This window comes from Pyrus communis, chromosome 13, assembly GCF_963583255.1.
Source record: "Pyrus communis chromosome 13, drPyrComm1.1, whole genome shotgun sequence".
Classification (NCBI taxonomy): domain Eukaryota; kingdom Viridiplantae; phylum Streptophyta; class Magnoliopsida; order Rosales; family Rosaceae; genus Pyrus; species Pyrus communis.
The window spans coordinates 12,609,814-12,627,072 of record NC_084815.1 but is presented as its reverse complement, the minus strand read 5'-3'; the positions used below and the strand labels follow the sequence as shown (position 1 = coordinate 12,627,072).

The following is a 17,259-nucleotide window of genomic DNA, read 5'->3' as shown; positions in this document are numbered from 1 at the left end:
CCGAATGTCGTAACTCGTAACACCTTACTTTGCCGAGAAGGCTAATAAGATGACCTCTGCCAATAAGGATTCGGAAACCCTTCTTGACCGAGACTTGGATAGGTAACCAGTCGGCCTTGACACAGTGTTGTTTATCCAAACTGAAGGTGCTCCTCGGTTGGCTGATTCTACGGCAACAGTGCTGTTTATCCAAACTGAAGGTGTTCGCCGGTTGCCTTCGCAATGCTGTTTATCCAAACTGAAGATGTGTCGGTGAAAAAAAGAAAATAAAAAATCTCAAGATGTTTGAGAGGTTTTGCGTAAGGCAGTTGTGTGTTGAATTGGAGATCCCTGAATTGCACCCTTCTTTCTTTATTTATAGCAGCAAAACCCAAGTCTAACCATACTTGAACTAGGACTCCTTACCCCAATCCATCTTATCTCAGCCAATCCTACCTCTATTAGGATTTTGAATTCAACCTCTAACTAGACCACGTTCACTTCCACTTTCCGGTATCCTTATTTGGCCGAGAATCCTTACTACATCAGGACTTAACCACTTCATTCGTCTGCTTCGCAATAGGGCCCACCTACTTCCTATTCATTTGGAAAATTCTTTTCCAAGCAAGGCTTGGCCGACTTTTATTTAGGCGGCCCATGAACCGGCTGGTTTGTAGAAATTCTCGAACATAGCTTCTGGGCCGAGAATAATTCCATACTTGACCCAACCCAATAATTTTAGGTCCAAACAGAAGGATATAAAGTTTCCACATTCTATTTAAAAACACTTTAGAAGGATGCATTCTTTGTTCCTCAATTTGCAACCAAATGGCCGATTTAACAAAGAACTCGCCATTAGCAGTAGGACCCCATCTTTACTGTAGCGATAGTGGAATACTACAATTTTTTTCTTACAACGCCAATATCCTAACAACTCATCAATAAGGTTTTGTTCCAACCATTGTTCTCGCTAACATCACTAACCTTCATATTCCAATCAACACTCAATGTACAAGATTCAGGTAAGAGATAAAATAAAGGGAAAGAAAAAATCCAATTATGGGTCCAAAACTGAGGGTTTAATGTTATTTGTCTCCTTTGTGCAAATTCATTCCAGATCAATTTATTGGTCACTAAAATTATGTATCCAATGACACTCTATAATTGCTTGGTGTTAATTAATCAAAGGCTATGCTATCATTTCTAGTCAAAAAAGAAAACTAAATGTCTTTGCCATTTCCCACTATCCATCTCATACCTTTCAGCATAATATCTTTAGAACTCAGCACACCCTTCCAAGGCAGAGAATGGTCTTGCTTTATTTTCGCGATAAATAGATTTTCATGCCTTAAATACTTTGGTTTACACTTTGTTAGCTTTGCTAAAGAGGCATTATTAAAGTGATCAGCTCTATGTATCCCAAGGCCCCCATTGACTTAGGAGTACAAACATCCTTCCAAGCAACAACGGTCAATTTAGTTTCTTTGCGCCCAAAGAAAAGTTTTACTTTCCTTGTTCAACGCATCAGTTATTTTTTTAGGACATTTAGAACACATCATGCTTGATTAGTCATACCAGATAAGTTGGACTTAATTAGGGTCAGCCTACCGGCTCTTGAGAGGTATTTGCCTTCCAACCTGCAAGCTTCTTTTTAACTTTGAGAATAAGCTCTTTAGCGTTAGTAGGGTCCTTCCAATAAATTATACTATGGATTCCTAAATGCTTACCAATAATTGTTTTATGCTAAATTTGCAGGATATTAGCAATATCACTTCTCAAATTGTAAATAGTATTATTAGAAAAATAGAGAGATGATTTATGGAAGTTAATCCTTTGTGAGAGGCCAAGGATAACTTACTGAGGGTATTCATGATGCTCCTAGCTGCCTTACATGACGCTTTGCTAAAAATTAAACAATCATCTGCAAAAACAAGATTAGAAATTCTAAACTCAAAGGGGGAAGAGAGAATGTCAACATTTTTTTTAGGATTACTAGCTAACATATTGAGTTGTCTAATTAACGGCTCTACGCATAAAACGAAAATGTAGGGAGATAAAGGATCACCATGTCTAATTCCTTGTGATGGATAAAAATAACCATGAGTTCACCATTAACAAGGACTGAAAAGGACGAAGAAGTGATGCACTCCATGATCAGGTTTATCTGGCTAGGGTAAAAACCAAACTTACCAAGCACCATCCTAATATAGTCCCAGATTAACATATCATATGCTTTTTCAAGGTCTAATTTAATTGTCATGGAACCTAACCGACTTTTTTTTTACTCTTAAAGCCAAAGAAAAGTTCATGAACAATAAGGATATTATTCATGAATTAAATTCATGGGGCAAAAGCCCCTTGCTTTTAGAAATGCATTGCTCAAGAAGAGGTTCGAGCCTCGAAGATAGAATTTTAATGATATTTTATAACTGACATTGCATAAACTAATAGGTGTATAAGGGTTAACAGTCTCAGAGTTATCTATTTTCGGGATTAAAACAATATTGATATGATTAATCAGTTTAATACCAGAACAATTTTCAAAAGAAAATATATATATATATATATATATATATATATATCTTTAACTAGTTTTAAATCAGAATGTTTCACAGTGTTCCAACAATTTTGGTAAAAAAGTGACATGCAAACCATTAAGGCTATCAATCCTATTCACAGCCGTCCAAACCTCATGTTCAGATACTTCCTTTAACAAATCATTATTTTGTGAATAAGTGATACAAGGATTAATAGTATCAAGAAAACTATTTACCTCACTAAGATTGAGAGTATGGGGGGAGTAAAATCTCAAGTTAAAATCTTGGACAGAAACCTCCTCCATACCCTAACCCGTATTCCACCAAATATCATTTGCGTCTCATACTCTTTGTATTTCATTTCTCTTCCTTCTCATGGTAGTATGAGTTTGAAAAAGAAAAAAAATTGTACTTTTATGCCCCAACTATAACCAAGTGGCTCTAGCCTTTTTAGGCCCACATAATTTCTTCATCCCTTGAATAAGTTGTTCTAATATATTATTTTACGCTTCATGAAGTTGAGCGTCGGGGTTATCAACCATTGTTTTAGATTGAATATCAGGAAGACATCCAAAAATGGAAAAATTATGCAAATTCAATTCAGAAATAAATTCAACCAAATAGGATTAGCCATGGCTCTATCCAGCCTTTTAGAGATAACTGTTTGATCACTTTTGTTCAATAGGGTTTGGGCTTCGAGAGAATTTGAAGAGCCTTACCTAGTAGTGTAGCTTATTTACGGAGAATCCATTTTATTTTTTACTAAAAAAAAATCTTGGAGATTATTTAATGCTTACTCTCATACAATTTGTTTACATGGTAGTGATATTCGTTGTTTCTCTCTTTATTTTCGGATTCTCGTCTAATGATCCATGACATAATCCTAGACATGACCGACGCGCCTTGGACCTCCGTGTCAAACAAGTTCCATCAATATGTTGATTTCCGCAGAATTCTCCTTCCACAATGGTGAGCCGGATTAGTTGGAAGGATCCGGAAGAGGAAGCGCTCCCCCCACCCCCTCCCCTTCCCCGCCAAACCCCCCCCCTCTTCTTCAAAACACAAAATCCAAAAATCTAAAGTGAAATCTGGAGAGAATTAGACCAGGTATAAAGGACATCAGAAGCAGGCAAAGAAACTAAGTTTCCATTCGTAAGAAAATTTTGGAAATTAATCATATTAGTATAGGTTTTTTTTTTTAAGTGTAACTAGGCATCTATTTACAAGCTATATAATAAATTTACATAAATTCACATAGGCACCCACCTAGGCGCTAAGCCCTTATCCCCCACCCGGCTAGTGCGAACTTTGCTTCGCGGACCCTTGACCCACAAAATTTGCCACGTAAGGTTGAAAAATTAAATTAAAAAAAAATTAACTAATGAAAAAAGCTCTTTCCCTCTTCCACCTCACCCTCACCGGCTCTTCATCGAAAACCCAAACTACCACGTCACCTCCTCCTCGTCTCTCTTCAATAGTCTAACTCCAGCCCCATCTCACTTCTCTTTTCTTTCTTCCCCATCTCTCTCTGACTTCGGCCTCGATTCAAAACCCATGCCTGATTTGACCCGCGACAAAATGTCAAAACGGCGTGGTAACAACACTTTTGCTCTGCTTCAATCTCCATCTATGTGCCGCCGCTATTCTGCTCTTGAGTTTCTTCAAGCTTCAAATCCATATGCATGTAGTCCAAATCCAAATATGTATCCATTTTGCGAAAACAAGTATTGCCCTGAGCTCAGATTCTGATTCTACACCAAACCTATTAGGCAGCTTCTGGAAGAATCAAATTTAGGCCTGGTTTGGTACTGAGGTGATTCTGAAAAAAGCTGGTATAAAAAAAAGCTAGGAGCTGTTTTTGTATTTGGTAAACATTCAGCTTCAGCTTTTTTTCACAGTTTTGGGTGAAAAAAGCCAAAAACAAGAAGTTGCAAAACCCAGCTTTGAAAAACAGGTTTTTTTTCACATCTGTTTTACATAAAAGTTTACCAAACACTATAATACTGTTTTTTTTGTTTTCAAAAGCACTTTTACAAAAAGGTTTACTAAACACTCTGCTGCTTTATTTCACAGCTGCTTATTCTCACAACACAGCATAAGCAGCTTTTTTTCAAAGCACAGCAATACCAAACCAGCCCTTAGGGTTATCTAATTTATCGTTATGAGTCTAAACTTCTTCCACTGAAATAGTCTCGGCTACATTGGCACACAACTCGAGCGGCGGAGCAGTCGCAATTAGAGTCAACGTTTGAGAGAAGACTTATTGAAATAACCAGACGAATGAAGATTGCATCTTTTTCTGCACCTAGCTCAAAATCCCTGCAAGTCTTCGTAGAAGAGAATCTCTCTCATCTGCACGATGTAGCTATGGAGCTCTCAAATTATGAACACTATGGAAGAGAATGCATGTTTTACAAAGTAGCATGTGGGTTCCCTTACTTCTCGGAAACCCTCATGCCACTGCATCTTACGCTTTATAATTTTTTCTGAAAAGGAAGGCAAAAGCGGAAGAAAAAAAAAGAGAGAAGAGAGGCTCGATGTCACGCTCCGATCCCGACCTACGTCTAAGATCTTGACGGTCGGGTGTAGGGGGTGCAGGGAATACAAACAAGATACACTTAACTACTAAAACTGAAATTCACAATATTTTCAAGATAGTGGGGTTTATGTTTACAACAACTGTACAACAAAATGGAACTAACTCTCACTAGAGTAATACGCCATAGGCTCCCAAAAGAAATACAAGTATATACAGAATACCCTAAGGGTGTGTTTGTTTGACCTCGTTTTCACTGGCTTGGACTGGACTAAATGTCATTATAATCTCATGTTTGTTGCACACATGGACTAGCGTTAATGAGACTCGCCTACACTAACCCCGACTAAACGATTCGCTAGAGGGGCTTGGCAAGGCCCCCCGAAATCGAGCGGATTACTAAGACCACCTCTGTCCGCTTCGCCTCTCCTCACTTTGCCCCTCCCATCAGCTTCTTCCTCACTTCAACAACCATTTTCAAACCCATATCCCACAAAATTCAAAACAAAAAAAATATGCAGTCGTTCTATTTTTCAAATCCAGATCCAACCTGCAAAATAGAACCCATAAACCTATTAAACACACACCCAAAAAAAAAAAAAAAATCTGCACTGGGTATAACCTTAAATCAACAATGGGATTGACTAAAGGCAAACCGAACCCAGAAAACATGAAACACCTAGATTGCAAACCGTCTCCATCTCCCACCTTTGAGCCAATCGCGCATGCAACCCACTCCCAACTCCTAAATTTTCAATCTCTTTCTTGCTTTGTGGTTTGATTGTGAAGATTTGCACTCGATTATGAAGTTGGGAGATGAATAGCTTCTGGGTTTAATTTTGATGTTAATTTCTTTCATCAAAAGAGGGAGATGAACAGAGAATAAAAGGAAAAAAAAAGGGAGATGAACGGAGAACAAAAGAAGAAGATGGAGATGAAGAAGGAGAGGGACGAAGAAAAAAAGGGAGATAGACGAAGAAAAATTAGGAAGAAAACAGAGGGAGAGGGGCGGAGAAAATTAAGGAAGAAAGAGGGGACAAACGGAGCACAATTGAGAATGGAAGGAGGTTTCTAGAATGAGAAAATAGACAGAAGTAATAGTAAAATATTACTAAATATTTATTAAATAATGTAAAATATTAATAAATATGAATTTAATAATATAATATTGGAATTTGTTATTAGTCTGTTCCTTAGTCCTGACACTGCACCAGACGTTTCACTAAGCTAGTCCAGTTTAGTCTAATCTAAGCCAGTTCAGCTTAGTCCCTGCAGCTAGTCCAATCCGAGACAGTCCGGTGCAACAAACGCACCCTAATCACTCAAAGCTCTCTGAACTGTTGCCCCTAAACTCCTCGTATCAATTAACACCTACATAATAGCCTATGCATTATGAGAATGGTGCACTAGGCAAATCAACAACCCAAATAAGCTACGAAGCCCGTGTGAGTGATAGTAATCCGACGTATGTGATAATCATAAAATAAATCCATCAATCAAAGTTTAAAAATAGAATTAATAAAATTATACTTTATAAAATTATAATCAAACTCGCTAAAAACCTCGAAGGAGTCACACAGACATCCATCAGATTTTCTAAATCAACCACAAAGGTTCTTAAATTTCAAGTTCATAAATGCCCTGAAAACTAGGGCTAAAGTGACACAGTTCGGCCGAAGCCTACATCGCCTAAGCTTTAACATTCTAGGTCGAATGCAAGGAAATCAACAAACCAACGAAGACAAGGGATGCAATTTCAGACCACTCAACGGAAAAAGGGTTCTGAACCACTCAATGGAATCACGGAGTAGGTGGGATTTCAGACCACTCAAAATGATCCGAATAAAGATAGACGGATAGATTTTGGACCACTCAACATAACCGAGTAGGATTCAAGAAACCTAGTTTCAAACGAAAAAGAAATGAGATGACACTTTCAAAGCGACAACTCCCCATCATAATGGGTTATCAGTGCTCTAGTTGTCCCCCTTTTCTCAACATTTCGAATATACAAGTCAAATCACATTCTGATAGGAGCATATTTACGCACCTTAGTTTAGCTTGTTCTTGTGCATTTATAGTGTTTTTCCTTAGTAAAGTAGTCTTTTAAGCTAGTTTTATGTATTTTCAGGTTTTAAGGGCAAAGTATGCAAAAGGATGCATTTTGGAGCCTTTTGGAGCAAATTAGAGCTTGGAATGGACATCATATGCTTGGAGCCAAGAGGATGGACGAAATTGAAGACTTGAAGATGATGATTCCTACTTGAGCAAGGTTTCCTAGTTGAATTAGGATTCCTAGTTAAAATGGGTTTCCTAGTTGAATTAGGATTCCTAGAAGAACAAAGTTGCCTACTCAAACAAGGTTTCCTACTTGAAGTAGGAAAGGCAAAGTCCAAATGGTCTCAAGTGAAGCAACAAAGAAGTTTTCCAAGTCCAAGAAGGAAAAGGAGTCCAAGATGAAGAAGGAATGATGAAGACAAGGTTTCCTAATCCTAATAGGCAAAGTTTCCAAGTGCAATGAGGAGTCCTTATCCATTTAGGACACCTTATCCTAATCCTATAGGGATGCCATGCACTTTACCTTATCTTGGAGGGTTTCTAGAAGCCTTAGATGCCCTATCCTATCTTTGCCGTGGGTTTTATCCAAATCCCCTTAGTTTTTAGGCTTTCTAGAAGCCCTAACATTATCCCTACAAAGGTGCTGCACCCTTATCTCTTTTTCCCTACAAATTTGGCCTTTAAAACATGATTCTAGGAACCTTATCTTATCTCCTACAAAAGTGGCGCCCCAAATCCTTCTAGAAAGTTGATTTCCCTTGCCTTGCAAGGCATTCTAGAAGCCTTATCACCTTATCTCCTTACCTGCCGCACCTAGGAAGCATTATCCCTTTCTATTTCTGATTTCTAAGCCTATTTCCTTGTGGATTTGGGTTATTCAAGTCCATATCTGATTACCCTAGGGTTTTAAGTGCCTATATATACTCATATTAACCCCTAGATCAGATCACCACCTCTCATACACATTCATTAATTCCAGAAATTCGTCCAACCCTCTCCACACCCTTGCTGCAGCCACCAAACACCTTTCTCCTTAGTTTTAAGCTTTGCCGCACCATCCCCTTCCCCTAAACACTACTACATCCCTCCATAACCATGCATCCATACACCTAAAGCCCTAAACCTGTCCCTAGACCCTTGCCGCACCAAGGAGGAGGAGAAGGAAGCTCGGAAGTTCATGCAATTCAAGTTCGCGTCGCTGGAATTTCTAGGTGTTTCTTTTCCTTTGAATTCAATGTTTAATTTCAATTCTCTTTGTTTTGTGCGTATGAGGAACTAAACCCCCCCTTGGCTAGGGGGGGATTCGAAACCATGAACATACTTGCTATATGAATTGATTACTTCTAATTGCGTTTCATAAGTTGTGAATTCAATTTACTTATCTATGTGAATTACATTGATTTGTGTGTGTTGGTTGAGAGTGCACGCTTAATTATCATGCATAAATTGGATGCTAGGATATAAGGAAATTTCACCTAATCGTTATGGAATTATATTCACAAGTAGTAAAGGTTGATGATCTCAATCGTGTTAAGTAAATTCTTGGCATAAGTTTCATGCAATCATAGTAACAAGTGCTTCGTCAATGCTTATGGTTTTCATAGAACTTAATGATTCTTGCTTGTATCTCTATTATGCAATCATGTAGGGGACTTGTGGGGAATGTTTTGGGTTGTCGTATGCAATCATCCAATTCAATAACGTTAGGAAAATCTGAAGGTTAATTTAAGCGAACCTAATTAACTTGGGGCGTTGAGAATTCATGGGTTATTGAAAAGCAATTGGAAATCGTTTTATATGCAAGTATAACATGTGTGGAGATGAACCCCTTAGCTAGCTTCCTATCCATTCAATTCCATCAAATTCGTTTTACAATCTGTTCTAATTTAAAAAGTTTGTTTTGTTTTTAATTTCGTCCAAAACCAATCCCCCTTTACTTTGTTGAGTCATAGTAGTTAGAAATCACTTTAGTTTGTGTTTTTAAGTGTCTTAGGTCAAAGTAAAACCAATTTTCGTCCAAAGTTGTGTCTAGTGTTCAAAACTGCCCAGATTGTGTTTTTAAGGCAGTTTTGAGTGTTTTGGTGCTGTTTTGAGTCTTTTGGTTTGTTTTGGTGTTTTAAAGTTTAGTTTTGCATTCTTTGAGTCTAGTATAGTGTTTTAAACTTGTTTTTACGTATTTGAGTCAGTTTCCAAGTGATTAACAATCCCTCCTAATCCCCGGTCCAGAACGATCCCTACTTACATTCTTCACTACAATTAATAAAAAGAGGGTTTAATTTGTGTGCGTATAAATCTCGCATCACATTCATAAGAGTAAATCGATGGCTAAATATAAAAGCAACATTTAGTAGAAAACACATTTATAAAATCACGCCATATCCACTAAGGATACTAACATGTGTATTTCAGGGTAAACAACAATATCACGTATATTAAAGTCACTCACCTGGAGTCTGCGTTACGACTTCTTAGCACAAATAACAAGGCGTCCACTTATGTTCGTCGTCTAGAAAAAATAACAAGTCATGTCTTAGAAATACAATTATAAAACACGTAGTTCTAACTTGTATCCATCCTTTAGGACATTCTAGATGAATTTGGGATATGCTGACCAAAAGTCAACCATTTGTCAACCGTCGACAATAGGGTCAAAAACTCTACGTAACTCGATCTAGAAGATTTGCACTTCAGATTCTGATCTGTAATTTCCTATAGATTTCATTATGTTTCTAAAACAACGTACTAAAATTTCAGGACGATCTAACGGCCAGATCTCTACCAACATAATTTTAGGTGGCAGACCATTATTATACTACATTAAAATGGTCGTCTTTCGCTAAACAGATGCCCAAAAACATATTCGGAGCATCAAAATTAGATGAGGATGACATTTTGGATTTTCTACATCGGGCCGCTGCCACGCCCACCCCATTCGCGATTGGGAAAGGGTGGGAATATTCAGTCCTTGGACATAATATTCTGTTAAAACTAACGGAATATTTCGAAATATACCTTGACACTGTTTGAGAATATTCCAAGGTTAACAGAATATTTCCTGTCCTTTCCCTCTATATTCTGGTCACTGGCAGTGCCATCGTCAAACCTTGTTCGAAACTATTTGGAGTAAAAAATATGGCTAGAGATGGCCTGAATCTTGTTGGGAAAACTTGACTTCATCTCTTTGTTTCTACGTTTTGGGTTAGTTTTCCAGGAAACAAAATTCACAGATGGATTCATGGGGACAAGGTGAAGATGGTGGTGATTAGGGATGGGCAACGGTTATGGCGGGCGGGTAACCGCGGTTATTTACCCATAATAGTTTATGTTCATACCCGTATAATCGTTTACCTGTTGGGTAATTGCATAAATAGTTATACACATACCCATAATCGTTTACCCATTTTTGAACCCATTTATCCTTTTTACCCATTTACCCTTTTTTACCCATTGCATAAATAGTCTACGAACGATATTTTTCTGCTATACCCAAGCAAGTCTTTAATTATAATCCATATGATTACAAAGTAAATCTTCTAAAAACAAAAAGTAGTCATTATCTTGAATACTAGATGATTCAAAGTTCCAAAATATTCCGAAACTAAACATTTTTGAACACTAATGCTTTAGCACGTTCAATCACAAAGTCTCATTGACTCGTTGTCACCAAAAGAGGCCTACAAAAGAAATGTATAAATTGAATTAGTATCCCATTTAGGAACACCGACACCAATTGTGCCGTTGGTTTCCTCCCTCCATTTTGGTATCGACTTTAGTTTTCTCTGCAAATATATGTAGTTGATTTTGGGTGAGAATGACTCTCTTCTATTTAACATTGTGTAATTGTAGTAAGAAATTACTCTTTATTTTTTTGCTTTCATTAGATTTCATTGTCAAAATCATTCAACTTTCCTGGATCAATTTGATAGCATCACAGTTATGCTCTTAAATTATGTTTTTTTTTTTTTTTTTTTTTGTGATACTTTGCATTATCTGTTGTTTATAAACTGAAAGTTTCGATCTATGAAGGTTTGGGCGTATGTCAAAGAGGGCATCATGGCTTGGACTTATAACACACCCCAACCCGGAATATCCACTAGGACTCCGAATCGAGCTGTGTTGGCCGACACCAGTAAGGTGACGAAGCCATAAACTGTGATAATGGGCAAACTATGAATAAATTTAAACCTAAAAGTGCCTAAATACACGAGTGCACGGTGAGTGGGTATGGGCTCATTCACACGTGATACAGAGCATAAGTACAATAAGGTAAGATAATGATTATATCGTCAAAAGAAGCCACCTGCATCGGGAAGTGACACGATTTCTCGTCGATACGGAAACTTTGATACTAGAATCTGGAGGGGTGCAAAAATAGAAAATGTGAGTGGGCGAAAACAAAGCTTTTCAAAACCATTTCACTTGTCAAAGGTAATAACCCCTCGCTGTAAAACTTGTATAATTTCCCAAAAAATAGAATACATACGTATATCAAAATCATGCTCGGAATAGCAAAATCCACATATATGCCATGTAAAATATCTCAACATAAAATATGTAAGTTAGGGGATATAAATCAATGCAAATGATATGTTAGCTGGAGTCACCTAACATGACATGTACGGCTGAATTAATAGCTCAACAAGTATGCCTGCACATGAGTCGAAACCACCTAAAGTGGTCTATACGACATAACTGAGTGTAAATAAATACGCTCAAGTGCTATGATCACGTGAAAACTGTACGAATGATCGCGGTTTACCTACAAGTCGGAACCACCTATAGTGGTCTATACGACAGGAATGTGCACCTAACTTGGATCCAAGGTGAGAGTATGGTGCGGGGGGTGAACATCACGTGAATGACTGTTCCTTAACCACGGGCAGGAGCACTAACACCGGGGTGCAAGTTTATGAGCTCTCTAAATACATCTAATATGGCATGAACGATTCATAGGCAACCTGTATGATAGTGTCGGAGTTGCCTACAATTGCCCATTATTGCAACCTGTACAACAGTGTCGGAGTTGCCTACTATTGCAACCCTCTATATTCTAGTATCAAAGTTTTCGTATCGACGAGAAATCGTGGCACTTCCCAGTGCAGGTGGCTTCTTTTGACGGTATAATCATTATCTTACCTTATTGTGCTTTACTTATACTCTGTATCACGTGTGAATGAGCCCATACCAGCTCACCGCGCACACGTGTATTTAGGCACTTATAGGTTTAAATTTATTCATAGTTTGCCCATTATCACAATTTATGGCTTCGTCATCTTACTGGTGTCGGCCAACACAGCTTGATTCAGAGTCCTAGTGGATATTCCGGGTCGTGATGTGTCAACTTATGCTTCAAGAAAACTCATAACTCATTTGTAATCGAAAAACTTAGGGTTTTTTTTTATTTTTTATTTTAATTTTACATATGTTAAATTAAATGGGTAAATGGATACCCGTTATAACTGCGGGTAATACCTATAACTGATGAATAACTGTTATAACCGCGGGTAATACCCATAACCGCCCATTTAACTTTCACAAATAAATGGTTATACCCATAACTATTTGTTCATCTAAACAGTTACTCATAACCGTAACCATGAACTTTAAATGGGTGGGTAACCATGGTTACCCAAACCCATGGGTATTTTGCCCATCCCTAGTGGTGATTGATAGTTGAGATTCGCTGGAAAAATTTGTTGGTTAATGATGGTGTTGGTTCGGTGAGGTGTGAGAGAGAGTTTTTGAGAGAGAGAGAGAGAGAGAGAGTAACAGGAGACAAAAGGAGAAAATATATATATATATATATATATATATATATATAGAAAAGTGGGGAGGGGCTCCACGTGGCACACACACCTAGGTTAGAAAAATCACATGTCCATTTGATTGCGAAGTTACTAAAATACCCTCGACGTTCCAAGGCTCATAGAATCTTCGTCAGCTACAAATTTCATTCTACTTGCGTCCATGCGTTTGTATCGTCATGTACCATCCAAATATGCCAAGAAATATGGTAAAACACAAAAGGATCAAATACGTCCACTTAAAGCTCCAACAGGGGTATTTTCATCTTTTTCGCAAATTTTGAAAAAAATTATACGCCGTCAATGTAAATGCCTCGTAAAACCACGAAATACAAATGTAAATAGTGAAATTCAGGACGGGATTTCCCAGTCGGTGCTTTATCAAAAGGAGGACTGAAAGGCTAATGAAAGTATGAAAGTGTCACAAAATCTAAACTTTAAGAGGGGTGTATTCAATTAGGATTTTGAGAGAGTTTCAGGGAATTAATAATTCCAAGGGTATTCAATTAGGAATTTAAAATATTTTATAAAAATCTTGGTGTATTCAATTAAGATTCTTAGAGACTTCTTACAATTCCCTATAAATTTAGGTGTATTCAATTATAACATTTTGAAAGTCTCTAAAAGTTTAGGTGTATTGAAAAAGGAATGGGATTTGAGCGGATTTGTGATTTGGTGGATTTTGGAGGATTTCAAGGTGATATGTATAAATACCAAAGAGCTTGGCTAATCTCACCTCAACCCTAGAAACTTTGAGAGATTTTGAGCATGCTGCTCTCTCCTCCAGAGAGCATCTTCTCTGGTCTCCGTCCCGTTGTTTCGAATTCTTTGCGAAGGTACAATCTTTCTTCCTCTGCAACTTCTTCCCATTGTTTCGAATATTGTAAGCCTCTTGTTGTTCTTCGTTTGCTTCGATTCTAGGGTGTCATTGTTGTGTAATATTACTTTCGTGCTCGTTTGTGGTATAGGATTAGTTTTGTTTCTATTTTTTTGGGTTTTTTTTTTTCAGCGATTTGTTTATTTTTAGGGGTTTATTTGGTTGGCATTGTTATATGTTCTGTGGGGTTTTTTTTTTTTTTTTTTTTCCAACGATTTGTTTATCTTTCAGTCTTTTTGTTATATGTCAATCTGTTGTTTATACTATGCTTGTAATCCCTATTAATCAATCTATTATTATCATGTTATGCCTTTTTATAGTCATTATACTTGTTGCGTTATTAATATGTCAATTTGTTGTCCCAATCCTTTTTATAGTCATTTATACTTGTAATCCCTATTATCATGTTATGCTTTTATTGTCATGTCTCAATGTTTTATTATAATGCATCATCTAGTAAGATTATAAATGGGAGATTCACAACAAGAAAAGACAAAAGGAAACTATAATCAATGTCTGTGCAAGAGAACAACATGTTGTTACAACTACCTGTAGAGACCGTAAACAATGGATGGCGTGATGCTAATGGCATAATAAGTAAGCAGACCATAGAAGCCAAAATTGTTCTCGCGCTCAATGAAAAACTTGGGTGTAAAAAAACTGAAGATCATGTTAAGAATCGTATGAAAACATTGAAGGGTCGATTTCAATCCATTTGCCACCTTTTAGACACAATTCTGGATTTAGTTGGAATCCTGTCACAAAGAAGTTCACAGCTAGTGATGAAGTATGGAAAAGATTCCTTCAGATGATTTTTTTTTTCTTTGAAGAATATATTATTTACACATGATGATCTTTCATGTTTATACATTTTGTATTTAACAATTTTATTATGTTTTTGTTTTTGCTAGTCTCACCCAAAGAGTCAAGGTATTCGCAAAGAGACATTTGCAGACTGTGAAGATTTGATGACTGTTTTTGGTGATGGAACAGCTAAAGGAAATAACTCAATTGGATTGGGCGATGATACTGATGCCACAACATATAGAGTTGAAGAAAGTAGGCCAGTCCGAGTAGACGAATTTCCTCCCTTTGATGAGAACGTCGAGCAACTTGATCCATTATTCCAAACGCCATCCTATGCATCATCTTTCCTAGATGCAAATTTTGAGGCTCCCGCTGCTACACCCGTACAAAAGCTACTTCCAAGGAAAAGATCTCAACCTGAGTTCGAACCAAAATTAAATGGGACTACCTCTCATATCTTTCTTATGGAAAAAGTTTCTGTTGGAATGGATTCGATTGCTGCAATTGCCACTGAAATTCAAGGAATTCATAGCATAATGGCAAAAAGAGAAAAAGATAGAGTAAAAAAAGAAATGGAGAAAAAAGAAGAAGAGAAAAACAACAATGTGTGGGATGCTATCAAAGAGACTCCAAATTTGGATGCTCCTAGTCGTTACAAAGCAGTTGCGTTGGTTCAAAAATTGGGAATGAGAAAATAGTTCTTGAAAATGACACCAGAAGAACGCTCAGAATGGATAAAATACAATATGGAGTGAATGCGGTTGTTTTAGATTTGTTTACATCTTGGAGTATTTACTTTTGTTTGATAACATGTTGACTTTGGTTTGGTTATTTCAAATTTGATCTTGGAATATCTAATTTGTTTGATAATACGTTGACTTTGGTTTAAATGATAGAAGAAGTAGTTTGTTTATTTGCCTAAGGTATTTTCCCATTCCATTGGTCTTCTTAACATTGAATGAGGATCCTCAAGAATTTCGAGTGCTATATGTATCCGGATGTTTTCTTAAAGCTATGTGACGTCCTTAGGGAAAAGACGCATTTGAAGGGTACAAGATATATTTGTATTGAAGAAATGGTTGCTACATTTCTACTCACTATTGGTCAAAATTCTCGATATTGCCAAACTCGGGACAATTTCGGCAGCCACATTTTACAACAAGCAAAAATTTCAACAACGTTTTGAAGGCCTTGAACACAATTGCATCAGATTTGATGGTCCAACCTGGATCCATGGTGCCAACTAAAATAAGAGAAAGTACAAGATTTTACCCTTATTTTAAGGTTAGTAATTAGTGCTTATCTTAACCATGTCCTAATTAAACTGGTTTCATAAACATATTCTTAGCTATGTATTAACTCTTATAATTATTTTCGGATTGTGCTGGAGCTAATGATGGAACACATATACCAGCAATGGTATTGGGACCCGAAGTAGCTAGCTATCGTGATCGTCATGGTAAAATATCACAAAATGTATTAGCTACTTGTAACTTTGATTTGGAATTCATATATATTCTTAGCGGATGGGAGGGTTTAGCTCATGACTCCAAACTATTACATGATGCTGTATCAAAGAGGAACAGACTTAAAGTGCCAGAAGGTTTGTATTCATTCATTTATTTATTTATTTACACTAGGATGTACCATAAATAATAACTTTATGTGTTTTAATTTTAGGTAAATTTTTTCTAGTGGATTGTGGATTTGCAAATCGTCATCAATTTTTAGCTCCGTTTCAAGGTGTTCGATATCATCTCCAAGATTTTGTTGGTAATGATCGTGACCCCATAAATACGAATGAGTTGTTCAATCCTCGACATGCTTCCTTTAGAAACGTAGTGGATAGGAAATTTGGTGTATTTAAATCTCGATTCACAATTTTTAAGTCTGCACCTCCATTTCCAATTAAAACACAAGCAGAGTTAGTGTTAGCTTGTGCAAGGTGCACAACTTTCTTCGCAAGGAGTGTCGTTTTGATGAATTTCCAATCGAACTAGAAGATGATGAATCTGAAGATGAAGAAAATGATGATGAACTAGGTAATCAAACTCAAGAGCAACAATGATAGATTGCTAATGCATGGAGAGCTGGCATAGCTACAAATATGTGGACAGATGCTGTGAGTAATAGCATTCAAAGATGAGAAATAGATAATTAATTGTTTTTACGGATTGAAGTAAGCAAACACCTGGAGAGCAGCGATATAACCTCGGACTTCGCATGACGTAAGTTGCTTAATGTGTGTATGAAATTACATGGCATGGTGACAGCTAATGTGGAAGTAGTGCCAAATTGGGTCAAGGTTGTATGTCTATAGAGACTTGTTGTCAGTCTGTTATTCTTCATGCATTGTTGCATTTGTTTCCAATCAACTTAAGCTTTAAGGACAATTGGATATCAACATGGTTGAAAGCTGGATAAATCTTTTTGCTTTGAGTAGTTATGTTTATATAAAATTGTTGGGCTTTTTACAAAAACTTTGATAGTTAGTTTATTTGACATTAATCGATCGGGTTCCTCTTTCATTTTGATAGCTAGTTGAAAACATTACATGTGAACTTGGTATTGCGATTTGGTATTAGTAGGATGAAAATTTTGGCTTGTAATGAGAAGGAAATTGTTGATCAAATTCTCTGCAATTCTCTAACCCCATGTAAA

At 37.0% G+C, this 17,259-nt stretch overlaps 1 protein-coding gene and 1 pseudogene across 1 annotated transcript; both read left to right on the top strand.

Moving 5' to 3' along the window:
• Window positions 1-14,090: 14,090 nt before the first annotated feature.
• LOC137712466 (uncharacterized protein At2g29880-like) lies at window positions 14,091-15,441 on the top strand (annotated as a pseudogene).
• Window positions 15,442-15,813: 372 nt separating this feature from the next.
• Window positions 15,814-16,666, top strand: LOC137712551 (uncharacterized). The gene is made up of 3 exons (XM_068451632.1): window positions 15,814-15,881; window positions 15,975-16,201; window positions 16,602-16,666. Exons 1-3 carry the CDS (start codon window positions 15,814-15,816, stop codon window positions 16,664-16,666), a joined length of 360 nt encoding a protein of 119 aa, XP_068307733.1.
• Window positions 16,667-17,259: the final 593 nt, after the last annotated feature.